This window comes from Entelurus aequoreus, linkage group LG22 (genome assembly GCF_033978785.1).
Source record: "Entelurus aequoreus isolate RoL-2023_Sb linkage group LG22, RoL_Eaeq_v1.1, whole genome shotgun sequence".
NCBI lineage: Eukaryota > Metazoa > Chordata > Actinopteri > Syngnathiformes > Syngnathidae > Entelurus > Entelurus aequoreus.
Window position 1 is genome coordinate 16,143,556 of NC_084752.1, and position 15,655 is coordinate 16,159,210.

The 15,655-nt window shown below is 42.3% G+C and overlaps 1 protein-coding gene across 3 annotated transcripts in view; it reads right to left on the reverse strand.

Annotated features, from left to right (window-relative positions):
• Nucleotides 1-15,655, reverse strand: part of pld5 (phospholipase D family member 5) — a 52,454-nt gene that overhangs the window by 15,286 nt on the left and 21,513 nt on the right. For 2 of the 3 annotated variants that reach the window (XM_062032350.1, XM_062032351.1), the window contains exons 2-5: nucleotides 11,166-11,302; nucleotides 10,897-11,080; nucleotides 4,393-4,501; nucleotides 4,201-4,328 (exon numbers count right to left, since the gene is read on the reverse strand). In XM_062032350.1, the coding sequence (XP_061888334.1) occupies nucleotides 4,201-4,328; nucleotides 4,393-4,501; nucleotides 10,897-11,080; nucleotides 11,166-11,302 (558 nt within the window). The remainder of the gene's footprint in view (nucleotides 1-4,200; nucleotides 4,329-4,392; nucleotides 4,502-10,896; nucleotides 11,081-11,165; nucleotides 11,303-15,655) is intronic. The other variant, XM_062032352.1, reaches the window with a different exon arrangement.

Below are 15,655 nucleotides of genomic sequence, written 5' to 3' on the forward strand. Positions count from 1 at the left end.
CGGGCTTCTGTGCTTTTCCCTTGGGCACTATTTATTCATTTAGGTCAATAAATAGATTATATTTGCACTTCACCTGCTGTCTCTGCATCCTGGGGTCCAGATCAACAAAACCCAAGCCAAACCGTGACACTTTGTAGCACTCAACAAAAGAAAAGACTGGAACATTCAACTTAATAGAAAAGACTACTGCCTAGCCAAAGCAACACACCGTAGTCTAACATCTTGTCCACTACATGATACAGTACAGTACAATACTTGCAAATGAGACTCGTATGGACAGCACAGCTCAGTCTTAAAGGGGACCTGTTAAGCAAAACCAACTTTTCTTACCTGTTTTCGTGTATTGGGGATCTGCATAAGTCACAAAATGTTTTATTCAAACCATGGAGGCATGGCGGACATATTTATGAAACATTCTTGCCTTCCTTTATACTTCCTCCATACAAGCCTTTTGGAATTTACACAATTGGTGATGTTTTTCCCAAGTGAGACTCCAGATATGGTAAAGTTTTAACCAAAGAGCTTTGCGGGAGTCCGTCATTGTAGTCCGACGCTGTAGAGAATAAGCTCCTTTTTTTGCTATCTTCTTGTTGTGGGGCAGACTGGCTCGCATATGCACATGCATCGTCTGCTGTTGCGATTTTTAAGACAAAGTAGCGTGTAGTTCAAATGTATTTCCCCTCGGGGATTAATAACGTACTTCTGAATCTGAATCTGAATAACTGTTTGTAGACTCCATATGGAAGCGCTAAAATCTATAACATTAATGACGGGCAAGAAGACGCAGTTAAGTGGAGGCATGTAAATAAGACTGCCAACAAAACGGCGCATCCTGAAGAGGTGGTCAGAAAGAGGCTTGAAGATGGTCTGTAAAACATCCACTTTGCCACATTTTGAACAAAGAGCCACAATTACGTGTTATGTAGACCACAGGGAAGTAATAATAATAATAGATTAGATTTACAAACCCCAAATCAGAGAAGTTGGTACATTGTGTAAATGGTAAATAAAAACAGAATACAATGATTTGCAAATCCTTTTCAACCTATATTAAATTGAATAGACTGCAAAGACAAGATATTTAATGTTCTAACTGGAAAACTTTGTTGTTTTTTGCAAATATTAGCTCATTTGAATTTTTGATGCCTGCAACATTTTTCAAAAAAGCTGGCACAAGTGGAAAAAAAGACTGAGACAGATGAGGAATGCTAATTAAGCATTTATCCCACAGGTGAACAGGCTAATTGGGAACGGGTGGGTGCCATGATTGGGTATAAAAGCAGCTTCCATGAAATGCTCAGTCATTCACAAACAAGGATGTGGTGAGGGTCACCACTTTGTGAACAAATGCGTGAGCAAATTGTTATGAACAACATTTCTCAACCAGGTATTGCAAGGAATTTAGGGATTTCACCATATACGGTTCGTAATATCATCAAAAGGTTCAGAGAATCTGGAGAAATCACTGCACGTAAGCAGCAAGGCTGAAAACCAACATTGAATGCCCGTGAACTTCAATCCCTCAGGCGTACTGCATCAAAAAGTGACATCAGTGTGTAAAGGATATCACCACATGGGCTCAGGAACATTTCAGAAAACCACTGTCAGTAACTACAGTTGGTTGCTACATCTGTAAGTGCAAGTTAAAACTGTACTATGGGGCGGTATAGCTCGGTTGGTAGAGTGGCCGTGCCAGCAACTTAAGGGTTCCAGGTTCGATCCCAGCTTCTGCCATCCTAGTCACTGCCGTTGTGTCCTTGGGCAAGACACTTTACCCACCTGCTTCCAGTGCCATCCACACTGGTTTAAAAGTAACTTAGATATTGGGTTTCACTATGTAAAGCACGTTGAGTCACTAGAGAAAAGTGCTTTATGAATATAATTCACTTCAATTCACTTCTATGCAAAGTAAAAGCCTGCATTTATCAACAACACCCAGAAACGCCACCGGCTTCGCTGGGCCCGAGTTCATCTAAGATGGACTGATGCAAAGTGGAAACGTGTTCTGTGCTCTAACGAGTCCACATTTCAAATTGTTTTTGGAAACTGTGGACATCGTGTCCTCCGGAACAAAGAGGAAAAGAACCATCTGGATTGTTCTAGGCGCAAAGTTCAAAAGCCAGCATCTGTGATGGTGTGGGGGTGTATTAGTGCCCAAGGCATGGGTAACTTACACATCTGTGAAGGCCCCATTAATGCTGAAAGGTACATACAGGTTTTGGAGCAACATATGTTGCCATCCAAGCAACGGTATCATGGACGCCCCTGCTTATTTCAGCAAGACAATGCCAAGGCACGTGTTACAACAGTGTGGCTTCATAGTAAAAGAGTGCGGGTACTAGACTGGCCTGCCTGTACTCCAGACCTGTGTCCCATTGAAAATATGTGGCTCATTATGAAGCCTAAAATACCACAATGGAGACCTAGGACTGCTGAACAACTTAAGCTGTACATCAAGCAAGAATGGGGAAGAATTCCGTAACACAGTGGTAAAAATGCCCCTGTGCCAACGTCTTTGCAATGTGTTGCTGCCTTTAATTCTAAGAAAATGATTATTTGCAAAAAAAAAAAAAAAGGTTTCTCAGTTCGAACATCAGTCTATTCAATTGAATATAAGTTGAAAAGGATTTGCAAATCATTGTATTCAGTTTTTATTTACGAATTACACAACGTGCCAACTTCACTGGTTTTGGGTTTTGTATATAGCGCTTTTCTATCAGTGTACTCTGTACTGTTTTCAAATGCAGAAAAAAACTTAATTATTACCCCTTTAAATTATTATTATTTTTTCTAAACTATTGAAATGTTCTAACATATTTGAACACCCACAAAAGTAACGAAAATATTTCGTATTTGGGGTGGGAGGTGTCATTTAATCCTTTTTGGCCTGTTGTGAGATTGAGTTGGACCACCCTGATGTTGAACAAGTACCAGTACACATGTAAGATGAGGTCCTTTTAACTCAGGGGTGTCCAAAGTGCGGCCCGGGGGCCATTTGCGGCCCACAGCTAATTGTTTACCGGCCCCCCACACATTCTGGAAATGCTATTGCAAAAATTAAAAAAACATTTAAAAAAGTGGAATGAGGTGAAATCTAACTAGAAAAAGTCGCAATGTTGACACAAAGCTACCATGCAGGCTTTTTTTTTAATCTTCTTTTGTCTATCTTTCTTTTTTCTTTTTTTGCCATTGCTCCAAAAAAAAATAAAAAAAAATCAATGTTATAATGAATTATTGACCTATTCAAGGCTCCAATTATTTCAAATATTTCACTTTAAAATGTTTTATGTGGGAAATATTGCATATATTGTGTGGTTGCCATACAAAAACATCAACATTTTATTTGACAAAAGAGCATAAAACAAACAAAAACATAGTTCAAACGTAAAATCGACAGATATATCTGAAGTTGAGCTCGTAACTTAAGTGTTGAAAGTAAAAAAAAAACGTATAAAAATGTATCACTTTCTGAGTGGGGCACCTTTTGGATCCCAAATATAATTAATGGGATTTTATTTATCTTTTCACTGTGATTACTCAAAAATAATAATGAATTAAAATCAATGGTGTCATGCATTATTGATATTTTTAAGGCTCTAATTACTTCACATCTGAATATTTTGGGCAGTGGGGGAAATACTGCATATTTCAGTTTTATTATAAAAAACTAAGTTGTCTTTGACAGAAAAGGCATAAAACCTTTTTGTTTTTTTAAAATTTATATCAACCTGAAGTTGATATACTGTACAGATTTACTGTAATCGTTATATGAATAAAAAATAATAATTTGACTTGTTTTTAACATTTTAAAGACTTAGACCCTTTATGGTCCCCGGGAGCCCTAAAGGTAAAAAACAAACAAAATCCATATATTTTGTTATGGTTTGAAAATTAAAAATATCAAAATGTCCTCCACATGCTTTAATTTTTCCGTGTGCGGCCCTCAGTGGAAAAAGTTTGGACACCCCTGTTTTAACTACACAGCAGACACTCTTTGGGTTTGACTTTGTGGGGAACACACACACAAGTCATGTACTGTGCTGCAAACAACCGGAACTTAAATAAGTGCCAATTGGTCAGATGCTGTACCCTCCAATTGCATTTGTGCTTGTCAGTTCCATTAACTCGGAGACGCCACAATCGACACTAATTAGAATGGTTTACCTTGTTGCGAAACCCATTCAAAATATTGATGTTTACCTTGGAGAATGACCTCCAGTCCATGTCAGCACTCCCGATGTAAAAGTGAGTTCGATCCACGATCCAGAATGAGGAATGGAGTCCCCCTCTTGTGAAAGCTGTCATGTTAACTAAATGGACCTCCGCATCTGAGCAGCGAGAGATAGTGGAATGTGAAAGTGACACGTTTGAATGAATATTAGTTTCACTTACCATGCGCTGCCAAATTCGTCTGTTCTGCAGAGTTGCTCAGGCTGCTGGCAATCTTTAGTTTCACCCCACGAGATTTCAGGCTGAGCAATCTCTGAAATAAAAGTTGACCCTGTGGAAAGGAAGCAATGTTCTGCAATTGAGTGTTTGTACATTGCACACACTTAACGTTTGACACACAACGTATTGAAAGGTCTAAACTCATTAAGAGGTGACACATAATCTTTACTGGAAAATAATTAAAGTTTTCTCTTGTGGACCCCTCGGGAAATGCAGGTTGACATATGAGGAGTTCATGCGCAAAAATACGATAAAAGCCATTCTGCAGATTTTGAGCTGGGAGTACCACTAAAAAGTTTACACCACTGTGTAGTGGTACGCAGGCGCCATCTAGTTGAATCGCTTCATTACAGTAAAGTACAGTGTTTTATTTTCCCACATTCAAACACAGTGTTACTGTTCAAACTGTGGCCAAAAATACACTTGTTAAATATAACATCAGCTTTGTTTTTTAATGAATACTTAGGTGTGCTATGCTGCTGTTTTTTAATGTTGATCATTATGGTAGAACTTGGTTAAAAAGTTTGAGAACCACTGGTTTACACCAGCTGCATTCGGGCGGTGGGCGGGATACACCCTGGACAAGTCGCCACCTCATCGCAGGGCCACCACAGATAGAGGGACAAGCGGTGGCAAATGGATGGTTTGATGGGTGGGTTACACCATTCTCTGCCAGGAGGTCAAATACAATTGTTTGCAAAAGCAACTTATCTTACTCATTTCACTGTTGAATATTCCGTAGAAGCATTTAAGTCCCATCTTAAAACTCATTTGTACACGCTAGCCTTTAAATAGACCCCTCTTTTAGACCAGTTGATCTGCCGTCTCTTTTCTGCTCTGCCCCCCTCTCCTGCGTGGAGAGGTTATTAGGTGACCACCTATGATGCGCTAGCTGTTCAAAGTCGGGACCCGGGGTGGACCACTCATCTGTGCATCACTTGGGGACGTCTCTGCGCTGCTGACTTGTCTCCACTCAAAATGATCCCCTGCTGGCCCCACTATGGACTGGACTCTCACACTATTAACTAGATCCACTATGGACTGGACTCTCACACTGTTAACTAGATCCACTATGGACTGGACTCGCACACTATTAACTAGAGCCACTATGGACTGGACTCTCACACTATTAACTAGAGCCACTATGGACTGGACTCTCACACTGTTAACTAGATCCACTATGGACTGGACTCTCACACTATTAACTAGATCCACTATGGACTGGACTCTCACACTATTAACTAGATCCACTAAGGACTGGACTCTCACACTATTATGCTAGATCCACTATGGACTGGACTCTCACACTATTAACTAGATCCACTATGGACTGGACTCTCACACTATTAACTAGATCCACTATGGACTGGACTCTCACACTGTTAACTACATCCACTATGGACTGGACTCTCACACTATTAACTACATCCACTATGGACTGGACTCTCACACTATTAACTAGATCCACTAAGGACTGGACTCTCACACTATTATGCTAGATCCACTATGGACTGGACTCTCACACTATTAACTAGATCCACTATGGACTGGACTCTCACACTATTAACTAGATCCACTAACGACTGGACTGTCACACTATTAACTAGATCCACTATGGACTGGACTCTCACACTATTAACTACATCCACTAAGGACTGGACTCTCACACTATTAACTAGATCCACTAAGGACTGGACTCTCACACTATTATGCTAGATCCACTATGGACTGGACTCTCACACTATTAACTAGATCCACTATGGACTGGACTCTCACATTATTAACTAGATCCACTAACGACTGGACTGTCACACTATTAACTAGATCCACTATGGACTGGACTCTCACACTATTAACTACATCCACTATGGACTGGACTGTCACACTATTAACTAGATCCACTATGGACTGGACTCTCACACTATTAACTACATCCACTATGGACTGGACTCTCACACTATTAACTAGAGCCACCATGGACTGGACTCTCACACTATTAACTAGATCCACTATGGACTGGACTCTCACACTATTAACTAGATCCACTATGGACTGGACTCTCACACTATTAACTAGAGCCACCATGGACTGGACTGTCACACTATTAACTAGATCCACTATGGACTGGACTCTCACACTATTAACTACATCCACTATGGACTGGACTGTCACACTATTAACTAGATCCACTATGGACTGGACTCTCACACTATTAACTAGATCCACTATGGACTGGACTCTCACACTATTAACTAGATCCACTATGGACTGGACTCTCACACTGTTAACTACATCCACTATGGACTGGACTCTCACACTATTAACTACATCCACTATGGACTGGACTCTCACACTATTAACTAGATCCACTATGGACTGGACTCTCACACTATTAACTAGAGCCACCATGGACTGGACTCTCACACTATTAACTAGATCCACTATGGACTGGACTCTCACACTATTAACTTGATCCACTATGGACTGGACTCTCACACTATTAACTAGATCCACTCGACGTCCATTGCACCGGTCGCCCAGGGGATGGGGGGGTCCCCACATCTGCGTTCCCCCCCAAGGTTTCTCATTGTATCCCATTGGGTTGAGTTTTTTCTTGCCCTGATGTGGGATCTGAGCCGAGGATGTCGTTGTGGCTTGTGCAGCCCTTTGAGACACTTGTGATTTAGGGCTATATAAATAAACTTTGATTGACTGATTGATTGATAGTTGATATTACTTCAGAAAGCGACAAGCGCCGTGTTGTCTTTGTGGCACAAACAAACAAATCCATCAGGACCAAACAGTGCATCGGAATTTGATGGCGTCATCGGGACTTGCGCCCGAGTGCAGCTGAGATACACTCTAGCACCCCCCGCGACCCTGAAAGGGACAAGCTGTAGAAAATGGATGGATGGATCTGGCATCAGCGCTCATGTTCACTCACTGCGTGTCATTTTTGACGTGATTGTCCATCCATCCATCCATTTTCTAGCGCATGTCCCGCTTGGGGTTGCCGGGGTGGCTGGAGCCTATCCCAGCTGCATTCGAGCGGGTACACCCTGGACAAGTCGCCGCCTCATCACAGGGCCAACACAGATAGACAGACAACATTCACACTCACATTCACACAGTAGGCACAAATAAGTTGGAGGTGGGAGGAAGCCGGGAGTACCCGGAGAGAACCCACGCAGCCATAGGGAGAACATGCAAAGACCCCGAGCCAGGGGCTCGAACCCAGGACTTTCTTATTGTGAGGCACACGCACTAACCCCGGTTTTCACGTGCTGCTAAATGAAATCATCAATAATGAGTAACTTTGATGAAGTCACTGAGCGAGTGGCATACTTGCCAACCCTCCCGATTTTTCCGGGAGACTCCCGAATTTCAGTGCCCCTCCCGAAAATCTCCCGGGGCAACCATTCTCCCGAACTTCTCCCCATTTTCACCCGGACAACAATATTAAGGGCGTGCCGTGATGGCACTGTCTTTGGCGTCCTCTACAACCTGTCGACGCGTCCGCTTTTTCTCCATACAAACAGCCTGCCGGCCCGGTCACACGTAAGTGACTGCAAGACATATTTGATCAACAGCCATACAGGTCACACTGAGAGTGCCCGTATAAACAAGTTTAACACTGTTACAAATATGCGCCACACTGTGAACCCACAACAAACAAGAATGACAAACACATTTCGGGAGAACATCCACACCGTAACGTAACACAACATAAACACAACAGAACAAATAACCAGAACCCCTTGCATCCTTAACTCTTCCGGGCTACAATATACACCCCCGCTACCAACAAACCCCGCCCCCCCAATCTCCCGAAATCGGAGGTCTCAAGGTTGGCAAGTATGGCGAGTGGTGCCCTCGCCTATTGGGCGCCAAAAAAAAAAGACACTGTCCTGATAAATCTGAGCTGTCTGTGAGCACAGTACTTCATTTACATTCCGTCACTTGAATATTAACCAAGTATTAATGATATTGTTATTATAAGCGCTAACGAAGACGACCTATTTATAGCGGCGCCATGATCACCAGCTTGGGTGCAAATGTTGACATGATCAACTAATGAGCTGCTTTCTTGTTTCCTTGCTCAGGAGCCTTTGTTGTAGATCATAAATCATGCCTCTCACCCAGACAGTAGAAGGATGACGACGTAATCCAACAAGTTGGTACACTTTGACGTCTAATTTAGACCCGGCCCCTTAATCCTGCTCAGTGGCCTTGTGGTTAGAGTGTCCGCCCTGAGATCGGTAGGTCGTGAGTTCAGACCAGCCAAGTCATACCAAAGACTATAACAATGTGATCCATTACCTCCCTGCTTGGCACTCAGCATCAAGGGTTAGAATTGGGGGTTAAATCACCACAATGATTCCCGGGCGCGGCCACCACTGCTGCTCACTGCTCCCCTCACCTCCCAGGGGGTGAACAAGGGGATGGGTCGAATGCAGAGGACAAATTTCATCACACCTAGTGTGTGTGTGACAACATCTGGTAGTTTAATTTTAACTTTCACTTTAACTTAATGACAGCAGACCTTGCACAGTAAGTGATGTTGTATTATGCTTGTTGGCTCTCATAAAGTCTGCAGTGTGTAATAATCAGTGATGAAAAAAAAGCAAATGTCGTGATGCGTTTTTAAAAATGAACGTATGCTTAAAGGCCTACTGAAAGCCACTACTACCGACCACGCAGTCTGATAGTTTATATATCAATGATGAAATCTTAACATTGCAACACATGCCAATACGGCCGGGTTAACTTATAAAGTGCAATTTTAAATTTCCCGGGAAACTTCCGGTTGAAAACGTCTATGTATGATGACGTATGCGCGTGACGTCAATGGTTGAAACGGAAGTATTCGGACACCATTGAATCCAATACGAAAAGCTCTGTTTTCATCGCAAAATTCCACAGTATACTGGACATCTGTGTTGGTGAATCTTTTGCAATTTGTTTTATGAACAATGAAGACTGCAAAGAAGAAAGTTGTAGGTGGGATCGGTGCATTAGCGGCTGGCTGCAGCAACACAACCAGGAGGACTTTGACTTGGATAGCAGACGCGCTATCCGACGCTAGCCGCCGACCGCATCGATGAGTGGGTGAAGTCCTTCATCGCGCCGTCGATCGCTGGAACGCAGGTGAGCACGGGTGTTGATGAGCAGATGAGGGCTGGCTGGCGTAGGTGGATAGCTAATGTTTTTAGCATAGCTCTGTGAGGTCCCGTAGCTAAGTTAGCTTCAATGGCGTCATTAGCAACAGCATTGTTAAGCTTCGCCAGGCTGGAAAACATTAACCGTGTAGTTACAGGTCCATGGTTTAATAGTATTGTTGATTTTCTGTCTATCCTTCCAGTCAGGGGTTTATTTCTTTTGTTTCTATCTGCAGTTAAGCCCGATGCTATCACGTTAGCTCCGTAGCTAAAGTGCTTCGCCGATGTATTGTCGTAGAGATAAAAGTCACTCTGAATGTCCATTTCGCGTTCTCGACTCTCATTTTCAAGAGGATATAGTATCCGAGGTGGTTTAAAATACAAATCCGTGATCCACAATAGAAAAAGGAGAAAGTGTGGAATCCAATGATCCAGCTTGTACCTAAGTTACGGTCAGAGCGAAAAAAGATACATCCTGCACTGCACTCTAGTCCTTCACTCTCACGTTCCTCATCCACAAATCTTTCTTCCTCGCTCAAATTAATGGGGTAATCGTCGCTTTCTCGGTCCGAATCGCTCTCGCTGCATTGTAAACAATGGGGAAATGTGAGGAGCCCTTCAACCTGTGACGTCACGCTACTTCCGGTACAGGCAAGGCTTTTTTTTTATCAGCGACCAAAAGTTGCGAACTTTATCGTCGATGTTCTCTACTAAATCCTTTCAGCAAAAATATGGCAATATCGCGAAATGATCAAGTATGACACATAGAATGGATCTGTTATCCCAGTTTGAATAAAAAAAATTCATTTCAGTAGGCCTTTAAAATGATTAAAATATGTAAATATTAAATATTGTTATAAATGTGCCTGTTCCTACATTACATACATAATTACATCATGTATATAAAACCCTAATGGAGGTGTTTGGATGTTTTTTTTAGGGGCTCCATAGACAGAATCGAACAGCTTTCATAGGCTCTGTTGTAAACAGACTTTTGATCGAATTTAAATAATGTCTATGCAGTTTAAAAAAAAAATCCATCCGACTCATGCATGTCTTTCATAATACTTGTGAACGATAGGCAAACTTCCGAAAAAAGTGCAATTCTCCTTAAGTGCAATATTACTGGACTTATTGCAGCCTCAGAGGCATGTAAAAACAAAAGTACCTAAGTCGATGGGGGAATATGTGAAAGACCGATTTGACAGGAAATACATCCAAGTGTTGGAAGAAGGCACGCACATGGGAGAAAAATGCCTTTAGTCATGCATTCAGACTCGACTTGTACCTGTCTGGCTGTGCTTGGCATAGTTTCTAGGTCCCAGGGACTCAAGTTCCAGACCGGTGACACCACCTGGACCGAGTGCTTTGCTAGGTCCAGCAGGGTGTTAAAGCCATCAGAGAGTAGCAGGTGGGGTCTGCTAACCATGCGTTGATTGAGATCTGCTGGGATTGTCTCCATGAGGACAATGCTGGAATGGACAAATACCTGATCTTAAATGGGACTGGAAACAACCTTCTTATGTTTTCACGGTTCTCTTGTGCGGAGCATCTCACCGACAGTCAGTGCGGCAGTTCTCCTCTGTGATTCCGTCCTCGCCATCCCCCCAGATGTCCACGGAGGAGAAGATCAGCACCAACAGCACAGCAAAGCAGCATAGCAGGGCAAAGATGGCGATGCACTTCTGCTGCGTCTGACAGGTCAGAGACACACAAACACACACAACCTAAATTAGAAACAATGCCTGGTAACACTTTAGTATGGGGAACATATTCTAAGTAACAAAGATTTACATATTCTAAATAACAAAGACCTAATTTACAGTTATTTAGACACTTGGGGATCATATAAGGGTTAGGGTTAGGGTTAGGGTTACTAATAAGCAATAATTCTGAGGTTATTGAGGGAATACTCTTAGTTTATGGCTTACTGGTTGTATAATAAGGCCATGCAGAATAAGGCATTCATAAGTTCTTAATAATGACTAATTAAGAGCCAATATGTTACTAATTTGCATGTTAATAAGCAACTGATTGACTCTTAGTTAATGGCTTACTGGTTGTATAATAAGGCCATGCAGAATAAGGCATTAATAAATACTTAATAATGACTAATTAAGAGCCAATATATTACTAATTTGCATGTTAATAAGCAACTAATTGCCTCTTAGTTAATGGTTTAAGGCCATGCAGAATAAGGCATTAATAAGTACTTAATGATGACTAATTAAGAGCCAATATGTTACTAATTTGCATGTTAATAAGCAACTAATTGACTCTTAGTTAATGGCTTACTGGTTGTATAATAAGGCCATGCAGGATAAGGCATTAATAAATACTTAATAATGACTAATTAAGAGCCAATATGTTACTAATTTGCATGTTAATAAGCAACTAATTGACTCTTAGTTAATGGCTTACTGGTTGTATAATAAGGCCATGCAGGATAAGGCATTAATAAATACTTAATAATAACTAATTAAGAGCCTATATGTTACTAATTTGCATGTTAATAAGCAACTAATTGACTCTTAGTTAATGGCTTACTGGTTGTATAATAAGGCCATGCAGAATAAGGCATTAATAAGTACTTAATAATGACTAATTAAGAGCCAATATATTACTAATTTGCATGTTAATTAGCAACTAACTGACTCTTAGTTAATGGCTTACTGGTTGTATAATAAGGCCATGCAGAATAAGGCATTAATAAGTACTTAATAATGACTAATTAAGAGCCAATATGTTACTAATTTGCATGTTAATTAGCAACTAATTGACTCTTAGTTAATGGCTTAAGGCCATGCAGAATAAGGCATTAATAAGTACTTAATAATGACTAATTAAGAGCCAACATGTTACTAATTTGCATGTTAATAAGCAACTAATTGAGTCTTAGTTAATGGCTTACTGGTTGTATAATAAGGCCATGCAGGATAAGGCATTAATAAATACTTAATAATGACTAATTAAGAGCCAATATGTTACTAATTTGCATGTTAATAAGCAACTAATTGAGTCTTAGTTAATGGCTTACTGGTTGTATAATAAGGCCATACAGAATAAGGCATTAATAAGTACTTAATAATGACTAATTAAGAGCCAATATGTTACTAATTTGCATGTTAATAAGCAACTAATTGACTCTTAGTAAATGGCTTAAGGCCATGCAGAATAAGGCATTAATACGTACTTAATAATGACTAATTAAGAGCCAATATGTTACTAATTCGCATGTTAATAAGCAACTAATTGAGTCTTAGTTAATGGCTTACTGGTTGTATAATAAGGCCATACAGAATAAGGCATTAATAAGTACATAATAATAACTAATTAAGAGCCAGCATGTTAATAAGCAACCAATTGACTCTTAGTTAATGGCTTAAGGCCATGCAGAATAAGGCATTAATAAATACTTAATAATGACTAATTAAGAGCCAATATGTGACTAATTTGCATGTTAATAAGCAGCTAATTAATGGTGAATATGTTCCTCATACTAAAGTGTTACCCAATGCCTAATAATCAGTAAGGAAACTGTGTCGACAGAAAACAGAATGGCAATTTATTTTAAGGCCTTGGGAAAAAGGGAACTAATGACGCCATTAATGTTAATTTCCTCAATCGATTGAACTGAGGAAGGACGGTTTGTGATCAATAAACAACTCTCACTGCCTTTGTGCAATAATACGGCAACAGAAACAGAGAAAATGATATGGTTAATGTAAGGCTCAGAATTATACATTTTTTGTTGTTGTATATAACACAAAATAACGTCCCAAATGGACGGGATTTTATCACCTCTGGCCCAGGTTGGAGCGGGCCAATGTCTTGTAATATTATCGGAGATATTTGTGTGCACAAGTCTATATTGGGGTTGCAATATAGATAGAGTGGTGCATCAAGCCTAGACTTGTCTTTTTAACATTTCTTTTTATGTCCTATGTGACATTGTTGGTTTTGTGAGCTGGCAACAAGACATAAGAACTCAATCACAGCACTGGTAGTTCAGTGGTACATACTATTGCCTCACACACACCTGGTAAAAAAATGTTAGTACTAAACATCACAGAAGGAAACACACACAGGAATCAGTGAAATCATTTAAATCATTCCATTAAACAGGAACTGTGATGATTTTAATCTACATGTATCACTGTTCCTTGTGGTCTAGATCAAATGTATTAGATATGCTCTGGTGTACATTCTGTGTATATTTTGCTACTGTTGTATATTTGATGGTCGTGTGATGGGTGATGAGCCAAGGAGACGCCAACGAGGAATCGTAGAACAAAAAGTTTTATTTGTTTCAGCGAGCCTCAGACTGGAGATGCAGCTCCAGGAAAAAGAGAGGGCCTGATTACTCTCTTCTGCTGTCTTCTCGGACCATCCATCCATCCATCTTCAACCGCTTATCCGGAATCGGGTCGCGGGGACAGCAGCTCCAGCAAAGACGACCCCAGACTTCCCTCTCCAGAGCAACATTTGCGACTTCCTCCTGGGGAATCCCGAAGCGTTCCCAGGCCAGAGAGGAGATGTAATCCCCCCATCTGGTCCTTGGCCTGCCGGGGGGCCTCCTCCCAGTGGGACGTGCAACAAGGACCTCCCTAGGGAGACGCTCGTGAGGCATCCGCACGAGATGCCCGAACCACCTAAGCTGGCTCCTTTCCAAGCGAAGGAGCAGCGGCTCTACTCCGAGTCTCTCTCGGGTGACTGCACTTCTCACCCTATCTCTAAGGGAGATGCCAGCCACCCTTCTGAGGAAACTCATTTCGGCCGCTTGTATCCGCGATCTTATTCTTTCGGTCATTACCCACACTTCATGACCATAGGTGAGAGTAGGAATGTAGATAGCTCGGTAGACCGAGAGCTTTGCCTTCTGACTCAGCTCCCGTTTCGTCACAACAGTGCGGCAGAGAGACTGCAATACTGCCCCAGCTGCTCCGATTCTCCGGCTGATTTCCTTCTCCATCTTTCCCTCACTCGTGAACAAGACCCCGAGATACTTAAACTCCTCCACCTGGGACAGAGTCCTGTCCCCTACCCGGACTGTACAAACCATCGGTTTCCTGCTGAGAACCATGGCCTCAGATTTGGAGATGCTGATCCTCATTCCAGCCGCTGAACACTCGGCTGCGAACCGATCCAGTGAGAGCTGAAGGTCACGAACCGAAGGTGCCATCAGGACCACATCATCTGCAAACAGCAGTGACGCAACCTTTAGCCCCCCGAGACGTATACCCTCTCCGCCATGGCCACGACTCCGCCTAGAAATCCTGTCCATGAAAATCACAAACAGGATAGGTGACAGAGCGCAGCCCTGGCGGAGACCAACCCCCACTGGAAACGGATCCGACTTACATCCAAGCACCCGGACACAACTCTCGCTTTGGTTGTACAGAGATTGGATTGCCCTCAGCAGGGTTCTCCTCACTCCGTACTCCCTCAGCACCTCCCACAAGATCTCCCGAGGGACGCGGTCATACGCCTTCTCCAAATCCACAAAACACATGTAGACTGGATAGGCATACTCCCAGGCCCTCTCCAGGATTCCCGCAAGCGTAAAGAGTTGGTCAGTTGTTCCACGACCAGGACGGAATCCACATTGCTCCTCTTGAATCTGAGGTTCGACTATCGGCCGGACCCTCCTTTCCAGTACCTTGGCGTAAACTTTCCCAGGGAGGCTGAGTAGTGTGATACCCCTGTAATTAGCACACACCCTCTGGTCCCCCTTTTTGAAAAGGGGAACCACCACCCCAGTCTGCCACTCCCTCGGCACTGTCCCAGACTTCCACGCAATGTTGAAAAGGCGTATCAACCAAGACAGCCCATCAACACCCAGAGCCTTCAGCATTTCTGGACGGATCTCGTCAACCCCCGGAGCTTTGCCACTGTGGAGTTGTCTAACTACCTCAGTGACTTCACCCCGAGAGATCGACGTCGATCCCCCATCATCCTCAGGCCCTGCTCCTATCAGGGAGGGTGTGTCTGATGTATTTGGGTTCAGGAGTTCCTCAAAGTGCTCTTTCCAACGCCCTACGACTTCC